Source organism: Sabethes cyaneus, chromosome 2, assembly GCF_943734655.1.
Source record: "Sabethes cyaneus chromosome 2, idSabCyanKW18_F2, whole genome shotgun sequence".
NCBI lineage: Eukaryota > Metazoa > Arthropoda > Insecta > Diptera > Culicidae > Sabethes > Sabethes cyaneus.
This window is the reverse complement of record NC_071354.1, coordinates 52,318,094-52,342,351: the sequence shown is the minus strand read 5'-3', so window position 1 is coordinate 52,342,351 and position 24,258 is coordinate 52,318,094. Positions and strand designations below refer to the sequence as shown.

The 24,258-nt window shown below is 42.3% G+C and overlaps 1 protein-coding gene across 6 annotated transcripts in view; it reads left to right on the top strand.

Moving 5' to 3' along the window:
- LOC128737965 (A-kinase anchor protein 9) overlaps positions 1-24,258 on the top strand; it is a 69,195-nt gene that overhangs the window by 5,004 nt on the left and 39,933 nt on the right. For 2 of the 6 annotated variants that reach the window (XM_053832754.1, XM_053832753.1), the window contains exons 2-4: positions 15,470-18,088; positions 18,155-18,295; positions 18,475-18,759. In XM_053832754.1, coding sequence (XP_053688729.1) covers positions 15,470-18,088; positions 18,155-18,295; positions 18,475-18,759 — 3,045 coding nt within the window. Of the gene's footprint in view, positions 1-7,086; positions 7,178-7,273; positions 8,241-15,469; positions 18,089-18,154; positions 18,296-18,474; positions 18,760-24,258 lie in introns of those variants that run through there. The other 4 variants (XM_053832758.1, XM_053832756.1, XM_053832759.1 and 1 more) reach the window with 4 other exon arrangements.

Genomic DNA, 24,258 nt, shown 5'->3' with positions numbered 1-24,258 from the left:
CGCGTAGGGTAAATTGCCCTGTTTTAGTTCTTACTAATCGGCCTATTCTTACAACAACCGTACAACTTGTACACTCAAGTCTTTTTTTACACGGTTCGTTTTTTTCGATTACTAGAAAACGGTGCAGCTAAGAAACTATTTACAATCTACGTGAGGAATGTCGAGCTGCCCCCAAATGTATTGAGCAATAAATGAATGGTCTCTAAGTTGCCCCGTTCTTAATACTCAAAAAACTAAACCGTGTAAAAAAAGTACTTGAGTGTACATATAATATGTATGTATAACTTGTATGTGTATTATTGTAACAAAAATTCTCATAACGCAATACAATGCAAGCACACTTATGTTCAGTTCTTCTTTGGTTATCGCGCTCTTTTTGCTACCAACGGCATAGCTGTCCTATAGCGCCGTAAATTCTGAAAATAAAACTTCACTTTCTTCAGCAATATTATAGATAATTACTAGCTCTACAAATACCCCATACACCACTTTTTCAAATTCTGCTTGGCTGAAGAGCAGTAATCAAAAGATCATAATCAAAGCGAAAAGTGTATGCCAAGCCTGGTCCCCCTATTCTTTCCTTTCAGAAATCCCAAAGAAATCCCAGTTTATTTTACAATTGCTACCGTTCCAAACCCAAGAGAAACGCGACCCCTTTTATTTATTTGGATCGCCTCCCCCAATTGTTGAGGAGCACCTTCTTTTTTTTAACTCCCTTCGCTGATTCTTCTATGTGAAGGAACATGTGCGCCAAGTTTGATGAAGAACTATCCAAGCGTTTCGGAGTTATAGCAAAACACACACTCATACTCACGTTTCTACTCGCTTTCCTGTTTGTTCTCTCCCAATCAGCTCCATCTTCAGTTACGTAACCAGTTTCGAATTTGTTTGCTCTTTGAAAATCCCTATAATGGAAGAGAAACAAAGCCTTTTTCATATATCCTTCCTACGGTCCCCCTCCCTACTTTCCCCCACCCTTAACCTCCCGATTTCTTATCACCCAGCCACTTGCAGCACAACTGCAATCGGTCTAAATGCAGGAGAAATGCAACCTCTTTTACTTATTGGATCCTCTCTCCCTTGATAGGGACCACCCCCATTTTGTCAATCCATCGGTGCTGATTTTATTATGTCAAGCAACCTGTGTGCCAAATTTAGTGGAAAACCATCAATGTGTTCTGTAGTTATGGCGGAACATATACACATACAAACTCGCGCAAAGTGCAAAATGCACTTATTGAAATTTGAAAAATATCTTCAAGAATTTGCGCTCGCTATGATAGTTCAGGAACTCCTTGAAATGCGTAAGGGACCTTGCGTTGCCTGATGTCTTCTGATGATCTGATGACTGATGTCTGATGGCAAGTGATGTCTTCTTACCGAATTTTCGTTCGATCCCGAAAACGGAATCACTTTTGACCGGCGGTACAATCGTTACAAGGACCTTTTCGAACATGATGCTGCAAAATTGGACGAGCCAGCAAAGGTACGACTCCTGTTACGAAAATTGGACACGCCTTCGCACACCCGGTACATCAATTTCATCCTTCCAGAAGAGCCAGGCATGAAAAGTTTTGACGTTACCAGTGTTTACAACTATGTATTGATGTCCGAAGCAGACGACATCATCAGCTACGGAGGAAAGGTGAATTACGCCTGTGAAGCTTTCGAATTTGAAAAACTTACGATAGACCAATTCAACCTCAAAGCGGAGATCACATTAATTGAACAACCATCAAGCTCGAAGCAAACGGTGTAGACAGTTCGTGATAAAAATACTTCGAAAAATCACTCAACGGCTGGTAAATCTCCACGCACTCCTTGTTGGCAATGCGGTCAAATGTATTTCGGTCGCGATTGTCCGTTTTCAAGTCATCAGTGTAAGACATGCAACCGTGTTGGTCATAAGGAAGGCTACTGTAGTTGCATTTCCAAGTCCACTATCAACTCTAAGTCAGAGCAGGGAGGAAAAAAGCAATACAGGAAAAAGGGGAAGAAAGCTCAATATACTATTGCTGTTAGGAATCAACCACTAGCTCAGGAAAATTACAACGCAATGTCTCAAGCTGAACGTGAACGATGATTTATCCAGTTACCTGCCCGGTTTAAATCCTACTGGATGAATTAAAGAGGGGAGATGTTAGATCATAGCAATCTAGGCTAGTTATTCATTCTTGGTTTGTCAGTTAATAGTAATAGACGTAAATATATTAGATTCGTTAGTTGAACAGTCTTTCATTCAATCAAGACACAACAAATAACATACAGGACAGTCCATCCTCGTGCTGCCACTCTCTGCGCGATACGAAAAAACTCGAGAGTGTCCCCGAAGCGCGTACATAGCACATCACTCGCTCCAAGGTAGCTTTGATCAGCCGCGTCAGTTTGTCCGAAAAACCGCATTCGTGCATTATCTGCCATAGCTGTTCGCGGTCAACTGTATCGTATGCTGCTCTGAAATCCATGAAAATATGATGCGTGGGCGCTTTGTACTCCCGAGATTTCTGGAGGATTTGTCGCAGAGTAAAAATTTGATCCGTAGTAGCACTGGCCCCAATGATACTGCCTTAGGAATTGTCTTGCTATTGGGGATAGACGACACAACAAAATCTGGGAGAGCACCTTGTAGGCGGTGTTGACCAGCGCAACGTCGCGATAGTTACAGCAATCAAGCCGATCGCCAGTGAATTGCCGCTGCTAGCGGTTCTTGGCCATTTTTGTAGAGTTCTGCCGGGGGTCGGTTCTTTCCGGTGGTTCTATTATTCTTTAGCTGACCGATTTCTCGAGATCGGAAGCCGGCACGCTGTTGTCGTTTGTAGGCACTTCTGGGTAAATTTCTGTTGTGTTTCCTTCTGCTATCGAAGAACTGCTTCTGCCTGTCGACCATCTCGCGCTCGTTAGTGTTTAGATCCCCACCCCGTCCCTACACATGTCAGGTTTACGTGTGTAGCCATTACGAGTTTGGCTCACATTCTCGTAAAACTTGCGCGTGTCTTTAGCCCGGAATATTTGTTCCAGCTTCTTACGATCTGGCGCTTATTCCTTCTCAAAACAAATTCTCTCTCGTGGATATGCTTAGATACTTTTTCCAAGCTCTTTTTTCCTGTCTATATCGCTCGTTGGTATTCCCCGTCAAACCAATCATTTCGTGCGCTCGAGGTTTTCTCACCTAGCACCGCGGTAGCGGACTCGTTGAGTTTCATCCAGGACGCGCGTAGTTTTCGGCAACTGGTGGTTTGTTTAACTGCCGAAAGTTTACCCGAGGAGGGCAGCTTTGTCGCGAGGTATAAATCATCGATAGTTTTGAGCGCACATGTACTGCTACTAGGTAATAGTCCGATATCCGCACCCCGTAGGGAGCGTACTTTGGTGATGCTCGAAAAAAAACCGGCCCTCGAAGAGATTATGATTTATTTGGTTCGAGATTCAATGATCAGGTGATCTCCGGGTGGCTTTGTGGATACCTTTGCGGGGAAAGATCACCAAACCTATACACAGACTTATCTGCAGCATTTGATAAAATGAATCATCAAATTGCAATTGCCAAATTTGATCGATTTGGGATGAACGAACATTTCCTACTCTGGCTTCAATCTTACCTATGTGGTCGTAGCATGTCTGTGAAAATTGGTGATCACATTTCTGCGCCATTTCCTGTTTGTTCTGGTGTTCCACAAGGAAGCCACCTAGAACCGTTTTTATTCCTGCTGTATATGAACGACGTTAATTCCATTTTGAAATGCGCGAAACTCTCATACGCTGACGATCTAAAGCTATACCATACGATAAAGCAACCACTGGATATGAGTTTTCTGCAGGAGCAGTTGGAAAACTTCGCTAAATGATGTCAAATTAACCGATTGTCGCTGAATGTTTCTAAGTGCTCGGTAATCTCATTTGGACGAAAACATTCACTATTCCAGTATGACTATGCCTTGGCAGGCGTACGTTTACTGCGTGAATCCACAGTTAAGGATTTGGGAGTTTTGATCGATGCAAAATTAACTTCAAGGATCACATTTCATACGTGGTGGCAAAAGCTTCTTCACAGCTGGGCTTTTTATTTCGTTTCGCGAAAAAATTTAAGGACATCTACTGCCTGAAAACACTCTATTGTTCAATTGTGCGACCTGTACTGGAATACGCGTCTCCCGTCTGGTCTCGTTATTACCAGAACGAAATTCAACGCATCGAAGCTATTCAGCGAAAATTCATCCGCTTCGCGTTACGTCATCTCAGATGGACGGATCCACGGAACTTACCCAGCTATAAAAACCGTTGCATGCTGATCGGCCTGGAATTACTAGAGGAAAGACGCAATGTGGCAAAAGTATGCTTTATTGGCGATCTCCTGCAAGGTAACGTTGATTGTTCAATACTCCTCAGCATGCTGGATATCAATATACGACGCCGCAATCTAGGATATCACTCGTTCCTCAGTATTACTCCAGCTAGGACGAAATATGGTCTACATGAACCAGTGCGCAGTATGTCTCGTCTATTCAATCAATGTTACCATGTATTTGACTTTAATGTGTCTCGAGAAACAAACAAGTATAATTTTAGACGTGTTTTATGTTAATAATCTAAACAGACGAGTATTGTAAATACGTTACTTAGTTATTTCTGTCATTGGGGTGATATTTTACCTGTTGACGTTTATAAAATAAAACAAATAAAACCTCGGAAAGCTGCGGAAAGTTAATGCATCGCTGGTTACGGGGCGCGATCACCGGTCTTACATTGCTTCCCTGCTAAGGCGTGGTACACAAATTACGCAAAAAATCCGGATTTTTTACCCCCTCCCTCCCCTATGTAACGATAAGTAACGCTTGGCATAATCCCCCCATTAAGTTACGTAACGTTGGCCAAACCCCCTCCCCCCTTGACATTGAACAAAATTCACATAAATCGCATAATTTTTTATTTTAATGAATTGAACAAAATCATGTTAAAAACAACAATCAGGCACTGATCCATGTTGAGGTCAATTGGTTTTCAACCCTAATATTGTGTCGCCAGCAATAAATTGGACTTCTGGAAAAACGGTAAACGATTTTTCTTCCGTACCATACATTAAACCTAGTGTCGTAAGTAGTGCGCTATAGCAAATGAGACGTGCTATACAGCGCACTACTTCCGACACTAGGTTTAATGTACGGTACGAAAGAAAAATGGTTTGCCGGATGGTTTCGGAAGACAAATTTTGTCCTGGATACACAATATTTGGAAATGTAGTAGGATCGTCTTCATAAGCTACAAACTAGAATTTTAAATCTGAATCTCCATCACTCTAAATCAATTCACTGTTTCACACCATCAACACGTCCTTTCTTCGTTTTGCAGCTATTTTTTGGTATTCATAATTTTGTTACGTAACTATTCTTCGGACTCCCCCTCCCCCCTATGTAACAAAAAGTAACGCAAACTGGACCCCCCTCCCTTCCCTCCAAGCGTTACGTAATTTGTGTACGAAGCCTAACCTGGCCGTACGTTGCCTCCAGCTACGCATAAAACGCTTCTTTCTCGTCGTCGGGTCTACCTTCGTGTTGACAATGCACGTTTATGATGGTGTAGTTGAAGAAACGGCCTTTTTTCCTCAACATGTACATCCTCTCGTTGATCGCTTTCCAGTCCGTTATGCGATCCTGCATTTTGCCCACCTTTGCGACAGATCTCCTGCAGTGCAACGATGCCGAGCTTTCGGAGTTCTAACTGATCGTGCAGCACCCTGTCGCCACCAACCATATTTAGCGATCTGCAGTACCAGATACCAAGTTTCCATTCCATGTCCTTAAGGGCGACAACTTGTCCATGCTGAATGTTCCGAGTAGAATTTTCCTGACTTCTTAGTGTTTTGGATTTGGATAGGTAGCCGTACTAGGGCCTACGCTACCGAGTCTCGTGATGCTGCCATCTTACAGTGGCGAGGCAACACTGTGTCTCCTTCCCTATTGGTATACGACCTTAGTTTCCAACGGGGTTACTTACCCGATCTCCCCTAAGGTTACTCTTATTCCATTCCAGGTTACCAATAAGCATTACCAATGCTAATTACATGCAAGCCAATAAGCATTCAAGCCACCGTAATGGCTACTTAAATGCTACTTTGGCAAATTATACTGCTACTTTACTGCTAACTTTCTTATAATGCTGCTGCCTAAGGACCACTACGGGGTCTGTTTTGCGCGAAGTTTTTATTTTTACAGATAACTCAGAGGGAAATTTTTCGATTTGCTCAGTCACCACTAATTTCAAAAATTATTAATTTTTGAACCAAGCATCGTAGGACAAACATTTTTCTATGAAAATGCAAGCCAATTTTCTCAGCAATGAAGGAAAAATAACTGGATATATTTTACGGTGGAGACATGCAAAAGGTTCATTCAATTGGTATTCTTGACTTTTTCAGGGCCTCACGAGTGATCATTATGACTCGTAGGGCGAATCATCTATGAGAATCTTTTAGAATTTTATGAAACTAGTTCAGTTCAAACTATGTTATTAAGCTCTACCTGATATTTGACTTATATGGTTGAACTATTTTCCACTTTTTCAACCAATAAGCTAAATTTATTTTTTTGAAACTCTATTTATAAATTTTAATTATTTTCAAATATTTTCCTGCAATAAAATGAATATGTAACATTAGTTGTTAATGTAATTAAGTTCATCATTTCAATGAATCATTCTGGTGGTGGAGAAATTAAACGACAAGTGTACTATGGGATTAGTTAGAATATTACCAGGAATAATAATGCAGTCTCTTGAAAGGTCAAAATTTAAGATGTGTGGCCGTATTTCCTTCATTGTGGCAAACTTTTTTAATTAATTATATTTCATATGTTCTACACATACCATCTGAGCAGTGCACCGTAGCAGTTTCCTAATTAGTTTCGCCTGCTTGTATTGTATAGTTTCATTTCAACTCAAAACTGGTGCAGTCGCCCTTTTGAGCTGCATACAGAAAAAAATGTTTCTATATTTCTATCTGGCATTCGGCGTCGATAAGCGCTGTGGGGTAAGAATTTTCCTCCGCGACAGGCTAATCGTAAGTCACTTTCCGCCCGCGGGATTTAGTGTTTGCCGAGAGATCGTGTTCTTCACATCGTCGTCTGTCTGAAGAGCACAGTCAGTCTGAAAAAAGTGTCTCCGCTCACGTCACGGTGCCTAGCTGGTAGGTTGCTGGTTTTTCCTTACGGGGAGGAAGACATGAGGAAAAATTCTGTTGTCTCCCGTGTATAGTTTTTATTTTTTCCGTCTGCTTCGATACGTATTTAATTGATGCGCGTGGCTTATTTAAACGAACGCGAAGGCGGTATGAGTGGATCTAATTTATGATCTCTTACGTGGCCTGTGTCGTAGTTCATAATAAACTGAAACTTTATCGACAGTAAAAGTGTTTCCTGAGTGGTTTTTCTACTAGTGTACTAGAATCCAACAGTGCATAGATGAGTTTGTTGTAGCTATTGATCGTAGAAGAAAAAATTCTATCAGAAGTCTGTATTTGTTTGTATATTTTTATCACCGGAAATTAAAAAAATCACGATTCATTTCGTTGAGTCGAACAAATGGCGCTTTAGTTTTTAATTATTTTTAGTTCAAAATTCGAACGTATTAGAAGAAGAAATTAAATCTTGAAAACGCAACAACCTTTGTCGTACATTCAAGTGAAGTTTGTAACAGTGCTGGTTAGCATATCACCGTCACCTATCAAAACATTTATGTTTCAAAGTAAATCAGAAACACCATTGCTGCCCCTAGCCAGATTGAATCAACAATCAAACGAAAAGTAACCGAAAGTATAGTCTAGGATGATGACAACAATATGGCCCAAACACAAACGACAAGATAGCTGGTGAATATTTTTACAAGCTAGCGGCACGCGATGTGAAAAACAGTATCCAACAGCACGTTTTCGTGCCTTCGGCTTGTGCGGTTTTCGTGCGATGTGCAAACCGTGCTAGGATTTCAGTGCTGGTGTGATTTCTGAACGGTGAACAGCGGATAGTCGTGGGAAAATTCTTACCTCTGCCTCTGCTGGTTTGTCGTTTCGCGGTCAAATTCAAATATTGTGCGTGTAGTGTAGGTCAGTTGAAGCGTGCACTTAAAATGTCTCGACATTGTCGATGTACAGTGCAACGTTGCTGTTTCGCGAGCCGGTCGAAAAAATAGGATCCAACGGTGTTATGCAACTTTTGAAATCTCAATAATCTATCTGTTGTTTGATATAGATTTTGGTATGTTATTTCTGCAATTTTATAAGGGGTGTCTTGTCCAACGGGAGTGTTATTAACGGTGTGTATTATTGTGTTATTAATGATCAATCTTTCTGATAACTTTTCCGAAAAAGTAAATCCTCACTTCGCTTGAGGGTGAGTTACGCCACAGTGTCTCAAGCTGATCTCTCTGTAATAATGGGCCACGTATCGATCTAACAAGGTGTAGAATGCAAACACAAAGCAACCAAATATTTATCTATCTTGCTAGAGCTAAGTTTGCGAAAACGGAAAGTAAATAATGGCCGTTTCGTGCCAAGAAAATCATGTGACAACCTCCAGCATGTAGTCGGGGTACAGCACAGGTATCTCACTTTCATATAGAATCCGGGAGCTATTAAAACCAAAGAACGAACTTGGCCAAACAATAAATTGGTGTCGTTCCACTCTGTCAGTAGGTTGCAATAGCAAGGTTGTTTCTCTGTGTGCCTGGTGGTACCTGGCCGTTGCGAGTTTGTTTTTATACAGTTCAGCAGTACACTTGTAGCATTGACGTTGTGACCTATTTATTCGCTAAATAAGCTGGAAATAGCAGGCTTGATGGTTGCTTGGGTTTTGCGTGTTTTGCAGAAAGCAAAAGATTGCAATCATATTTTCTTCAAATAGCTGACGGTTAGACTGCTTCACGAAGCATTTTTTGGCATCGTTTTCTTATTGTTGCAAACATTTAAAATACAGAAGTTTGATAAGGTTTTAAAAGCTGCATCTCACGGCGATAGAGAAGTTGAGAGAAAAGAATGTGTTGAATATGTACAGAAGACAAAAGGTAACAACTTCGACCTTGTCTAAAAAATGTGGGAGTTGTGTTAAAAAATATGGCACTCAATAATTTAGAAGAAATTGGGATTCTATGGAAAGTATTTGGTTCCTCTCCTTGAGAATCACAGTGACGCCATTGTCATTGTACCACTGTAGTCGAAAAAGAAAAAGGAAAAAGGCTTCTTCTGAAGGCACTCCTTTTGATAAATTTCCTGGTACACTGTTCCAGAAGTTACGAGAGCGTCACTTTTCAGCTCGATTGCTTGTCAAACATGGACGTTTCGAGAAATTCGTCCTCTTATTTTTCAGTCTTTGAACTTCGTCTTCAGTCAGTCGATCGAACGAGGTATAATATTGTTATCCAGGAATTTATCCGAAATGCAGTATGTGCCATCATCGCTAACTACTTAATAAATTCTTTCTTGACCATTGGTTTACCTGCAGGTTTCGGTTCGGTATAATCTGTGTCCCAATGCTTTTCAAACCAGCCCTCTTCATTACTTTCTGATTATAGGGTTACGACATAGATAGCTATTCGGATTTCGTTTGAAAAAAGTCACCATTTTCGAATGAGTTTTAGTATCCGCTGCCTTCCTTTTTTCTACTTTCGGGTTGCTTTTCGATGGCCACCAGTTTTTCCAAGTCGTTTCAGGACAATATACAGCTTGGATTTGGGATAATTCACACTTCCATTAACTCCCGAGCGAATAGTTCCGGATTTTCATTCTGACCGTGCAAGTTCGATTCACGCGATGCTTGTCTCGGTGACGCTACGAAGTACATAAATGAACTTATTCTGATAACAAATGCTTATATCCATAACAGTTGTCTTAAATTAATCGAATGCAAATCTTTCCCCTTTTGTTGCTCTTGCACTTACTTATCCTGGTGCAATATCCTTTAGGATTTCACCTGCATAACAATGTTCCGCCAAAAAAACTCGGTCCATGCCTGACCGTCTCCAATTTGTCGAATGTCCCACCTTTCCAGGTCTTGCTCCACTTGGTCTAACCATCGAGCACGCTGCGCACCTCTGCGTCCGGTACCAATTACCAATCACAATCGTCGTTGGCAAGCGTTACAACTTTTTTTTTTTTTTTAATTCTATATTAGAGAGGTTTTCAGCCTGCGGCTGGTTCGCCTAGCGTTACAACTGGCACGAACGATATCCTAAGGCATTTCATCTTAAATTTTCTCCAAACGTTGCTTGAAAGTATCCACAAGTCAATCCTTTGGTCGAAAAGTCGAGATGATTCAAATCAGGAAGGAGGCCACTTCTTCGAAAAAATAAAATCCGGAAAATTGTCCTCATCCCAAGCCTGCGCAGAACCTTGTTGGAAGCAGTATGGTGCATTCTTGTAGTATTTTTTGACGATGGAGACAAATGTTTCTTCAAAGGGGTCAGTCCCGGCCTAGTGGTTAGCATTCGCGCCTCTCACGCCGAGGATCCGGGTTCAAATCCCAACCCCGCAGAAGTCACGAATAACCTAAAACTGGTTAAAGTGACTATAATCTAAAGAAAAAAAAAGTTTCTTCAAAACATCGATGTAATATTTAGGTTCAATGAACAGCTACGGAACTTAGCGTAATAAGCGAAAAAGTGATTTTTGAGAGGTCTTTATATAAAACGCCCTGTGAGATAGAAGCTATAAAAATACACCTACTATGTCTTTGGCTAAGTTACTTATATAATCTTTAGTTATAACTTTGTCGAAGAAATTATCCTTCTATCTCATTTCTACAAAAAATTATTATGTGTTATGTGTTTTCAAGCCAAACTGGAACTTAGCCGTTAATTTCACAATTAACTTTCAGAGTTGAAGAAATTTGCTGAACATTGCAGGGAGCTATTATGAATCGTTTAGCCGCCAAAGTAAATTTCCACTTAGTTTTCGTGAACCACTATGCAATGTGTTTACGGTCAGGTTTAAGGAGTCTTTTCAATGACAGAAATTACATACAAAATACAATCAGTCGTCGTTGAAAGTTATTAGCCGTCAAGTAGAAATCGAACCAATCATAAACTTTGTTGAAGCCATAAATCGGATAGGTTTGTAAAATCCATAGTTTGCATTTCGTCCTTGCAGGTTCAGGAAATTCCTCGTTCTAAGGTGTCGTTCGGGAGCATACATGTTCAATTGACTCCGAATGGCGGGGCAGTCAATGTCTCCTAATGTCCTCAAAGTGATCGAACCATCCCTGCATGTGGTACGCCAGGGATGTTGCAGAACGAGTCGGAAAACTTGAACCCGGAAAATTTCAGTCAAACTCGGACCCGATCTTCACGCTCCGCCTACGGCGTGTTAGGCACGAGTGTAGCTACTTACAGAATGGTACGGAAACTCCCAGCTTCTCAAGCCTTGCAAGGAGCATACCGTGACCCACCCGATCAAACGCTGCTTTTAGTTTCGTGTAAGCAAAACTTTGTGTACACTGCGTCAATTTGCACTCCTTCATTCATGTTGCGCAGGAGGAATGACACGAAATCAACGAGATTCGTCAAGATTGAACGTTTTGGAAAAAACCCCACGCTAGTCTGAAGAAATGTAGTGTCACCCTTCTTGAGTAAAGATAACACACGAAATGATTCACATAGGGTAGGGAACTTACACTGCTGAATTGAAGCATTAAACAATAGTGAAGGAGGTCTAACGAGTGTTTTCTTTGATTTACGGCAAAATCAAATGGAAATGTCCAAAATAGCGTACGTGTAACGCCTGTCCAAAATACATTAACCACCCTATGTACTCGTGAGTCTGAAAAACTACATGGTATACAGCCCTAAGGGCTGTACGAAAGGGTGACGAGAACACTTTTTCAGGATATCAGATGGAATACCGTCAGATCCGGCCATTTACAAATGTTTTAGTTTTCCGATGGCCTCCTCGACAATCTCTTCAGTTACACGAAAAGCGTTGCGGTTGACGACTTCGTTAGGAATGTTTTTAAAAGGCAAAGGAAAAATTTGTTCCAAGGAAGTAGCAAAACGATTAAAAGCCTGCATGAAGTGTGTTGCAAAAAGTTTTTTGTCATGTCAGGCAGGTCATTTTCGTTTTTCTTAGAGCTGGCCAAAACTTCTCGGATTTCTGCGAAGGTTTCCTTGAATTCGTATAGTACACCGTTTGCATAGAAGACGGTTGTATGCTCGAAAATCATTATAATAGGGATGGGAACTATCATTAAAAATCGTTACTGATAACTATCAGCTAGTTTCCAGTACGTTAGTGATAACTATCAGTAAATATCAGCAATTTTACCCATCATGGCATTGAAGCAAAAAAATAGGAAATTGTAATTCATCAGACGGGCATTATGGGGGCTTACGCAACTGCAGACCGGAGTTTTACCGTCCGACCAGGGATGCCACATATAATTCTGTGTTTTTTGTTGGAAAAATCTGACAATCTGTACGTCGAGGAAACATATCTGTGCAAAAATCTGTCCAATGCAAAACAATGAGAGTGAAAGAGATAGAGAGTCATTTTGCTGACTATTTCCGTCTCTTTCACTCATGTAAAAGCTCAAAAATCTGTTTAATCTGTGTAATTTGGCGAAAATCTGCATTCTATGCATACAGATTCTGTACAGGCGATTTCTTTCAAATATCTGTTAAACACAGAATAATCTGTGCATGTGGCCACCCTGCGTCCGACAGATCTTGCAGAAATGTCGAGAGCATAGCATATCCACGCATCATATCTTTATTGGTTTTTAAGCAGCATACGATACAGTCGATCGAGACCTGCACAAAACCGGTTGTTCGGATAAACTGATATGACTGATTTCGCGCATCTCGGTGACACGTTCGTAAAGCGGCGAGGGTTGAGACAAAGTGGCAGGTTTTCCAACATGCTGTTCAACGTCGCTTAAGGAGGTGATCTGACGAGTAAGCATCGAAACGAGAGGCATGATTTTCGTCAAGGGTAGCCAACTCCTAAGCTTTGCAGATGACTTTGATCTCATAGCCAGGAACCTTGCAGACTGAAAAAAAGGCTAGGAGAATTGGGCTAAAACTAAATGCGTCGAAGATTACATACATGAAAAAAGAGGCTCAAGGGAAACAAACGCGCGCATCCCACAGACGGTAACCGTTGACAGCGACGAACTACAAGTGATAGATGAGTTCGTGTACTTGGGATGCCAGGTGACCGCGCACAACTAGTAAGGAGATTCGAGCATTCGCTACCGTACAAAGCTGACAATATACAAAACCCTTATTAGACTAGTAGTTCTTTATGGACTTGAAACCGTGTTCGAGCGGAAGGTACTGCGGACGATTTTTTGCGGAGTTACAAATTGAAAGTGAAGGGTGGCGGTGACGTATTAATCACGAGCTACTTGCACTGCATGGAGAGATTCCCATCGTGTATCTGACGAAAGTCGGTAGTCTACGGTGGGCGTCGTGAGGATACTTGACGACAGTACGATGAAAAAACAGTTCTTCAACAACCCCACCGGGCATGGGGTCTCAACGTGCAAGATGGCTCAACCAAGTTGAAAGTTATTTACGAGTTCTATGACGACTGGGAAATTGACGACAAGTAGCCCAAGGTCGAGTTGAGTGGAGATGACTGCTTGAAACAAGATGAGCTGGCTCTAAGCTGCTGACGACAACGACGACGACATATTAGGCCGTATGAATAAAACAGTGCTTTGCTTTTCTCGTTTAAATCGTATGGAAGAATTTGCAACAACTCTTTTATTCATACGGCCTATTGTGTCATCCTCGTCTATCGAACACAAGTAGCGCCCAATAAATTTAATCTAAGTAACGGGACGACGTAACTATATCAGTAAACATCAAGAACAGCGAAACCTTACTGATATTTAGTGATATTATTTCTTACTGATAACTATCAGTAGTTAATGATAGTTTTCCCATCCCTACATTATAAGCACGGTTAAAGTGTCACTTGGTGGATTAACAGCGCGATCTTGCATGTTTTATTCGACGAGATGCGTGTTGCCGCATGGTGGCTTGCGAGTGGATCGACGTATGGGAATGTAATCGATGATCAAGCTGTTCAATTGATCAACAGTGATGTAAACATCAGAAGAAAATACTCCTGGCGTCGTCCTTACGGCTGGGTTGTAAATAGTTAGATTACACCGATGCTCAGAGAATGACCGGCCACCAGGACTTTTACCAATAGTCGCTCAAGAGTTTTGTAAATTGGGGATGGGTCGATGGAGCAACTCAGCTTATTGGCGATCGCAATCAACATACCACCGCCGCGAGAATTTTTTCTGTTCTGCTGGTTGCGATCACATCTAAAGACGGAAAACGCGAAAGGCCCGAAAGGCTGTTCGATTTCGGTTCGAAGTCCGCGCACATTCCGGTAGTAAATCAACAGTGGATTGGAGTTCTGCTGCGGGTCAAGCTGGAGCTGGTCAGGCTAGAGCTGGAAACGGGGACTGCGTCATCGAAATGCCTGGAATACAAGAGGAATACTTGCAGTCCCAATGAGTAAAACGGGTTGCGTTTTTCTAGCATTCGGACCAACAACAAATGTACAAGTGATGCCAGTCAACATTTTCGTATGTATATGTAAGTCCCGCCCAGTACGCCTTGAGGTACGACGCTGGTCTAGCAAGCCGGTTGTCGTATGTTCGAAACTCGGCTAGGTGGTTTCAGTAGGATCGTTGCTTTAGCCTCGTAATTGTCATGCACTCTAATAACCGGCTGCGAAGTCTGCCGATAAAGATGGGTGATATCTAAAGACGGCTATACCCAAGACTTTGCCTTTACGTATATTTAAGTAACAAATGAGAAATATGTACCGATACCTATGTCTAGAATCGTATTCGACAGCCAGTATTTGCTATTTTGGAGGCGATATACGTACTGCAGGTTATTTGTAAAAAAATTCACATTCATTTTTATTCATAAAATAAATGCTTTTTTCGTATGTCCAGATTTTTTGTATCTAATGTTTTATTCAATGAAGGTAAAGATTAGCTTGTGACCCGCATACTGATTTGAGGGACGGTGGAGCTAAATTATACGTCGAGTTTTTAATAAATTAGGTGGCGCTTGGTTTAGTTGTCATGCTATAGAGCGGAATGTCTTTCGATATAAGGACCGAGGCTCTCAAAGCGAAATTTGATTCGACGCATACCTTTTAACGGCCGACACTGGCTGTCTTGTCAAAGGTTTTTAATATTACAAGACAAAAAACGGCCTAGAATAGAGTTTTATGCGCTATTATACGCCCAGCTGCGGAGCCCGAGAAAAAGGGGAAACAAAATTTTCGTGATTGCATGAATCGTTCTATTGCCCACGTGGCATTTACGCTGCTCGGTAATGCAGGTGAAATAAATTCATAAACGTTTGCCTTTCAATTTTAGCAGGTCATTTTTTCCAAATAATTCAGTCTTACCAGTTGGTGTGCTCATTGCGAAGCAGTAAATAATATTGCATATCATTGCAGGTCCCAGCTGCTGGTGCATCGAAACAGCATGCTCGTGGCTCGACCAGTGCGAGTCATTCCGAGCAATCGGTGAGGTTCAGCTTACAGGACGAAATTATCGGCAGTCTCAGTGCCAGTAGTGCCTCAAGCAGCATCGATAGTAACACAAGTACAAACACCAACAATGAAGACAGTCTAGAGATTATGGAAGAGATTGAAGTACAGGACGATAGCAGCAGCAAACAGGAGGAGAATACCACCAGCAGCTTGTCGGATAGTGCGCCACTGCAACATGTTCTAGATCTGGTGGATCGAAATGATGCTGCCTACAGCCGGTCCAGCCGGAAGGATCGACCAATTGAAGAAAGAAAAAATCAGTTGTTCGATATTGATACCGGTCCTGGGGAAACGAGCGCGGTAAAGTTTGATATCGATGAGGTGCAACTGTCTGGAGATGACATAGCCAAACATTTTCAGCAGTTTAGTGAAAAAGATGAAGTTTCACCTAAAGAAAAAGCAAAAGCGCAAATTGCGAGCAAACAGCTGCTACAGCAAACAGAAGACGTTGATTCGTTTGACGAAATTTTAAACACAACTGGTGCATCACAGGAAAAGAATGTTGTTCCAAATCGAAGGTTGTTAAGCGCAAAAGCGGAAGAGAAAAGTGCAAAAGTGTTCGACGTAAAGGAGCTTTCCCCTTTGAATGACGACGATGTGTTAATCAATAACAGTAAGATAAATTTGAACTCATTGAAAAGAGTTCAGAAACAGTCAAATGTGCAGGAAAATAGTAGTGAGAACAGTTTGAATACAACGAATGATATATCCGAGCTAGCACACGATACTGAAAGTGATCGCATTATGAGTGACAATTTTGATCGTAGTTCGCGCAGTGAAAACGATTTTAAGCTAAAAAATAGCACAAAAGAAGCGAAAGGTGACATGTCATCGCATAGGAGCAAAAGTTTCGAATTTGTTGAAAGGAACCAAGAAACAGACCCTAGGCCTTCATTTTCCAGCCTAAAAGTTATTAGGCCTAATGAGGACAAAGCGTCAGATCTGCTCGAACGAAGTATAGAAGAGGATAACTCAATCGAGGAAATGATCGTATCGAATCATTCGATTCAAGCATCCGCAGGCGGAAATGGATCGACTTCGCAGTTTGTCGAAGAGGAACATTCGTCCCTTGGCAGCAATGATTCTGGCAATTTGAAGGAAAAAATCTTTTCCTCTAGCAAATCCTTCGAAGAAGTGCAGTCTCAACATGATTTGGAAGTTCCCAGCGATAAAACCGAGGACGAAAATGTCAGCTCTAATAAGCAAATGGAGAAGATAACCGACTTCAAGGAAGCTTTGGAAGATATATCTGAGGAATCTGAACATACCCTTACAAACTCTAATCACTCGGGTAGTAAAGGAAATACAGACGATGAACAGTATTCAACCACAGAGAAAGGTAAAGAGATACGTAAAATTTTAGTGGAGAGAGTTCTCCAGAAGCAACTTAGCATTGGTAGCACAATTTACGAAGATAACAAAGAGAATATCCCGGATTCTTTACCGACCATTAAAAACGTTACCGATCTTCAAAGTTTTAATAGCGTTACTAGTTTAAGCATGCTGCAAGCATTGGGTGAAGAATTTGAGAAAATTCAGCAGATTATTGATCATAAAGATTATAACGAAGAACTTGCCGTTAGAGATATTCGGTCTGACTCACTGAAAGATCCCCAAAGGTCCGGCGATTCAATTAGTTTGGCTACTAACTCAACCGAGTACAGACCGATGATTGGTGAATACGAGACGCACAAAGAGCTAAATAGTAAAATTTTAAAGCAAGAAGAGTTGATCGAAAACCTAGTAAGAACCCTAAAGGAATCCCTTGAGGCTCGAGACGAATCGGAAAAAAGTGTCTCAAAACTTACGACGGAAGTAAATCAGCTGCGTAAGCAGTTAAATGACAACATTGAAGCTATCAAGCAGAGACCACACTGGATGCGAGATCAAGAGAGTGCCGGTCAACGGTTGTCCGAAATATCGTGTGATTTAGTCAGTGAAACCGATGATGCTCTGTCCGATTTTCCTGATCAATATGAAGAACGATCCAACCGGAACTCACGAGAGAGACAATTAGATTTGAATCTTGATATAGACTATACGGAACAAAACCCACTTCACATTCCCTCGCCAATATCCAAGCAATTAGAGCAATTCCGGAAATATTTGTCTACTGACGAATTGCGGTTGTTCAATATGGTACAGAACAAATTTGACAACTATTTGAAGCTTGAAATGGAAAGACAACGATTAGAGCTGGAAACGCATCACGATCAGGAAATGACTGATCAGCGTACGTATTTCGAGAGAAAGTGCACCGAGCTAGAGAAGCAGTTTTCGGAAGAAGTGATATCACAAAACAGTAGACGGTTGTCCAATGAAACGGCGTCCGATACTTCCGATCAGGAAGAATTTCCCGAGGAGAATGGTGGTTACCAAGCGAAAACCAACAAGAGCCCAAAAAGGAATTTAAAGGAACTGATCTATCTTAGTCCGACACACAGGAAAATCACTCCGACCACTATTGATACCACCGAGGGCAGTGCAGATGAAGTAATGGAAATTACTACTGAGGTTGAGCAGGTATGAATGATTTTTCCAACCAGATAAATTTAAAATAAAATATCCTTTTCAAATGTTAAATTTTAGGTGCTAAAATTAGAACAAACTTCTCACGAATTCTGTGAGAACCGAATTGCAGAGCTGAATCGGAAACACGAGGCAGATCTGGAACAATTGCGCGAAAAGCTGAAACACTACGAAGATAGAGAGACAACGGATGAATTCGATGTAAGTTTCTGCATTCTATTTCTTAGCATGTTTGATCACTTGTTGCATAAATTTTACGAGCATGCATTAGCAGTAATATAAACAAGCCTAACGATAAACACATGTTTCTTCTCTTCTAAACAATCTGTGTGACACTGAAACCAATTTCTACGACTCGCAATCATCTAACACCATATTAGCCTAATAATGAAACACCTCTCACGCGCAAAGATGCATCCCATCTAATAAGCCAAACCGTGGCACCACCGGTTGCTCTGGCGGCCAGTTGTTTGCAGCAGTCTGGTGTGTTACTAACAGCTGAAAGCACTATCGACAGCACTAATACCGCAACCGACGTAGTCGACGTTGGCACCGAGCCAAGCGACGATCTGCACGAGATAATTGCCAGTTATGAGCGACGGCTGAAGGAACAGGTGGCTCTGGCTCGGCAGGATGTTTTGCGAGAGCTGGAAGTGCAGATACAGGTAAGCGTTTTGTTTTGTTGAGCTATGGATTTCGGCTGTTGACTAACATTCTATAGTTATTATTACTGATATCGTGTTGAATGCTGTGATCTGTGAATGCAGCAAACTTGCATTGAACACCAAACAGCACAGTACGCACTAGTAAAAACGATTGATGGACACGCATGGTTGTTTTTACTAATCCACGCTACGCTTTTTGAATACAACTATTTCAATTTTAATCAATGAAAATCTAATTTTTATTAGAATAAATTTGAATATATTCGTATATATAACGCTTAAGTGAAATAAGTGAAAGGGTTATGGAGAGTGAAAGAGTGTTATAAGTAAAAAAAGAGATTGTCAAACAGTGTTCATGAAGCGTCTTGGCTCTTATTTTATATGCTTTATACTGGTATAGAAAAAAGAAACAGCATAATGAGCTATTTTGTACTGCGAAAACGAATAATTTTGTCAGCGCCAATATTAAAATCTCACTCCAGCTTCATTTGTTCCTTTCTATTTCATAATGGGGTTCTGTAAAAGAATTATACCTAAGAGTTCGTTTGACAGCTTTCCGTTCTACCCGAACGTGTTTTGTCCTATGGCTTCCTTATTCCCGAGCTGCAACCGTGATTATTGTACACTCAAGTCTCGTTTTACATTCACTATTGGGGGGACATAAAAAATCGATCGCAAAAAAGGAAGTTAATTCATATTTTAGACGTAAAAAGAGAGCACTTTAATTCAGAGAGGACGTTAATTCAAATTTTGTACGGAAAAATAAAAGATGTTATTTCGAATTTCCTGAGATTACCTCTTGGTATTTTATGAGGACGTTAATTCAAATTTCGGACGTAAAAAGTGGACGTAAAACGAAATCACGTAAAATGAATGGACGTAAAAAGAGATTCTAATGTATCAAAAAAGGTTATCGAGCTCATAAAACCCCCTTCTGTTTGTTAATTTGTTTTGAAAGTTTTCGACATTCAAAAAAATTCTACAGACGAAAGCTTGAAAGCTTTGAATTTATTTGAGCCGTGAAGGAATAGGGCGGAAAATTAGATAAGGAGGGTCGCTGAAACAACGCTTATTAAGTGTGTGTACAGTGCCTCTTTATCCAAGCTGGGAGATCCGCTGATCGAAGCAAGCTATAATGGATCCTCTAACATGGGTAAAGAGGCACGGTACACATACTTAATATGCGTTGTTTCATTGGCCCTCCCTTACCTAATTTTCCGAGATTTGCACCTCATGTTCTACTCGGTTTGGATACCATAAACAGCTTTGTTTCATTACTTTCTGCTGTCGTCCCCTCCATCGTGGGTAATGTTCGATTGAAAGAAGTTAAGTAAAATACTATTTAAGACGGAAATCAGTCGGCAAAATTTGTGTACCTATTAAATCTAAAATTTCTATATCTTCAATTCCTATGGAAAATAAAATTCGATTCAGAAGTTAAAAGGTAGAAAAATTAGACAGAATTGGAGCAAAATATCATCTTGATGTCAATCTATCAACGTGCCTTGAAGTGGCATTGCCCACATACATTTTTGCGTGCATTCCACGCTACCAGCTTTCTCAACAAACATTTTATGTGAATATGTCTAGAACTTTATTCCTTTCTTTATTATACAGCAAACGTGCAAAGATTGGACTTACAAGATTGGTACTGGAGTTGTTAAGTGTTCTTTAGTCTTTTTGTTCTATTGACGCAGGTCAAATTCTTGTGTCCGTGTAGAGGACAGTTATGGGGGGGATGTCTGTATCTGCAAGGTTACCGAATCTTCTTGATAAGCGAGTGGTTGTGGGCTCGAATCTTAGTAGAATCAGGCCATTTGAGGTTCCTTCATGCTGAATTCTATATTACTCCGATGGAGCCTCTTGACAAAAAAAATCAATGTTATTGTTTAGGTGTTTTTTGTTTTTTTTACGAGTAGGGAAATCTGCTGAGCACCTTAGAAGATACGGTACTATCAGACACCTGAGCAGACAACTCAAGGAGTGGGGTTTGGTATTCCGACCCCCCTAATAGGGCGTGAGCATCCGGACCCACAAAAACCCTACTCGAGTCTCCAGCCTCCATCCCCCCTGGCACACCCTTATCGGTATTTCTTCAGGTAGGGGCTATTGTGCTTAACACACGCTCTTAGATAACTACTGGACTATGGTAGTTAGGCTATTTGTTCGCCGTTGATTGGCTCTCCAGCGGTTTTGTAGCTCAAGTACTATCTAGGTAGTAGCCGCATTGACCGCTCCCCAGACGTCCGAGCTGGAACACATCCTTTGGACTAAGTTATTCGCAGTAGTGTCCTGTCCGCTCACTGCCATTATGTTGCTTCACGCGCTCGCGAAACGAGGGCATATCAAAAAAGCATGTTCTGCAGTTTCCTCAACATCCACGCATTCGGGACACGCGGGGGACTCCGCATGCCCAAACTTGTGCAGATACTATCTAAAACAACCATGCCCTGACAGAATCTGTGTCAGGTGGAAGTTGACTTCGCCGTGGGGCCTGTTGACCCACCCGGATAGTTCCGGGATAAGTCGATGTGTCCACCGACCTTTTGTGGAATTAGACCATGCCCACTGCCATGTGGTCATCGAGGTCGATCTTGTGGTACTCCGTGTGCCTCTAGTTCCACGTTGCTTGAAGCACTCTATGTCCTCGCTGATGATGATGATGCCAATAGGCATCATACCCACTAAGACGCAGATTGCGTCATGCGAAACTGTGCGATACACACTCACCACTCTCAAACACATGAGACGATAGGTGCTTTCCAGCTTGGCTAGATAGCTTTTGGTACCTAACGCCGATGACCACACCGGCCGGCATACCCGAGCATGGACTGGACCACGTTGGCTAATAGTCTTCACTTTCTGCCATATACCGCAGAGCTATTAGACATCATACGAGACAATGCCGAAATAGCTGTGGAAGCCTTCCTGCAGGCATAGTCGACGTGGCTCTCGAACTTGAGCTTGTCGTCGACCATGACTCCCAGGAGTTTTAAGAACCGCGTTGAAGAAATAGTGCAGTTCCCCAAGCTGATCTTTGCTTGCTGCACCGACTTGCGGTTATTCACCACGATAACCTCCGTGTTATGATGCGCTAGCTCCAGTTTCCTGGATCGCATCCAATCTTCAACAATGCTTATAGAGTGGGCAGCCGTCAACTCAACCTATATGATAGATTCACCGTAGATTTCCAGGGTGATGTCGTCCGCAAAGCCGACAGTCACCACCCCTACCGGGAACTTTAGCTTCAACACCTCGTCATACATGACGTTCCACAACACCGGGCCCAGTATGGAACCTTGCGAAACCCCTGCGGTGATTGGAATGCACTTCTGACTCTCCTCTGTGTTGTGGCATAGCACACGATTCTGGAAATAATTTTCCAGAATTCTGTACAGCGACACCGGCACTTGGAAGTTCCGAAGCGAGTTGGCTTTGGAGTCCCAGCTAGCGCTATTAAACGCATCACTTCCACAATTACTTCGGGATCGAAGTATGATGACTTCCATCCACGAGTGGTTGGAGTGTCGGCTCTACTCACCGCCTGCCGCCTCGTTATCTGACCGACACCATAGCGGACCGCCTGATGGTCAGTGCGAGTGTAGCCATTGTCTACCCTCCAGTTTCCTATCAGACCAGAACTGCCGAATGTCACGTCGATGATAGACTTCGCACCGTTCCTACTGAAGGTACTTATGGTATCGACGTTGGCCAGATCTACGTTGAACTTTGCTAAATCCTCAAGCAGAATCCGACCCCTATGGTTCGTGCGACAATTTGCCCACTCTACCGCCTAAGCGTTAAAGTCGCCCGCCACAACCACCGGCCTTAGACCAGTCAGCACAACTGATACTCGGTCTACCATCCGCGTAAACTGCTCAATAGATCATCTCGGTGGAGCATAACAGATGCAGTAGAACACTCCACCCTCTTTGGGAACCGCAAATCCCTCGTCTGCGGTTGACACAACCTCTTGAACCGGGAACCTGCTTGTCGTCCATATAGCCGCCGTCCCGGATCTATCCAAGACCTAGTTGCGGTTTCCGGCAGGGACGCGAAATGGGTCCGAGATGATGGTAACGTCCGTTGCCGACTCGCAAACTGCTTGGTGTAACAGCTGCTAAGCCGTGCTGCAGTGGTTCAGGTTGAGTTGTGTCACTTGCACTATGATCGTGGCTTGGTCCCTAGCACACTAGCCGGGCACCTTGGACCTCCCGTTACGTGCTTTGCGTCCCGTTTACCGGTACAGATCAAACACTTGGGCGGCTCCGCGCAGTCCCTTGCTTTATGGTCAGCACTGCCACATCTCCCGCACAATTGACTCCTATCTGGCCCCTTGCAGTTCCAGGCCTTATGCCTGTGCTCGAAGCACCGGAAGCAAGCCTCCGACTGCTTGAGCACCTTCAGTGGGCATACCGACCACCCCACTTTTAGCCTAGCAGCTTTCAGGGCTTCGTTTCCGTCCGCCAGGGAGAGTCGTATGGTGGCTACCTGGGTCCCGACAGGACCCCTACGTAGGCGAACCACCTCGGTTGCCACCACCACTCCACTTTGAGAGCCTGTACGACCTCGCACACATCGGTGATCTCATCCAGGTTTTTACGCTGGAGGGTCATTTCTGGTATGAGAGCACGTACCTGCACTCCCTCCCCGAGCACTCCTTCGCGAAACTCTTCTTGGTGGCGTCCTTCTTTAACTCGAGGATCATTTCCCCATGACGTGGGCGGTGGATGCTCCCCACGTCCACGCCCAGATCCCTGAGTAGGGCATCTCCTTTCATGGCCTTCAAAACCTCCGACTATTTCGACTCGTCGGTTTTCAAGATTAGAGCGTCGCCCTTCTAGCCCTTCGTAGCAATGAAAACTTAATAGAACGCTGAATGAAAATTTAATACAACTGGTGCGTTTACGGTTGTTTTTCGGAATCAGTTTTGTTAAAACATTTTCGTTTGCAAATGTGCGACTTCGATTATATTCCATGGGGGAGGGGTTTCGAACCATCATAAAAACTTTCCTGGCCTCAAAAACCGCTGCAAATTTTGTTTGCACACTTTGCTGACGGCAGTAAATGAGATTTCTAGGCTACTCGCACTCACAGGATATCTATTTCCGAACTTTCAATGTGTGCGTGATGACACAAGCAAAAAATACTTCCCTCCCTTTTTTTCTTAAGCAATTTTTTCGTCTCAAGGAACATTTTTGTCATAGAATAGCTTATCAAGCACTTACACGAAGGTTAAGCTATTGTACGACAAAAATGTTCCTAGGAGTGGATTTTATCCACTTTCCGTGGTCGGGTCATTACAAAATTAGTATCAAAATAAACACAAAAGTCTGTAAAATCGAAATCTCTAATAAAATTATGATCTCAATCTCAAATTGTGATTTTTCCAAAACTTTTAGTCGTTTATGTATGTATGTATGAAGGGAAGGGGGAAGCCACCATTCAAGGTTCTGCCATTGAATATTCAAGACCTGCCAGACTTACAGTAGCTCAGAA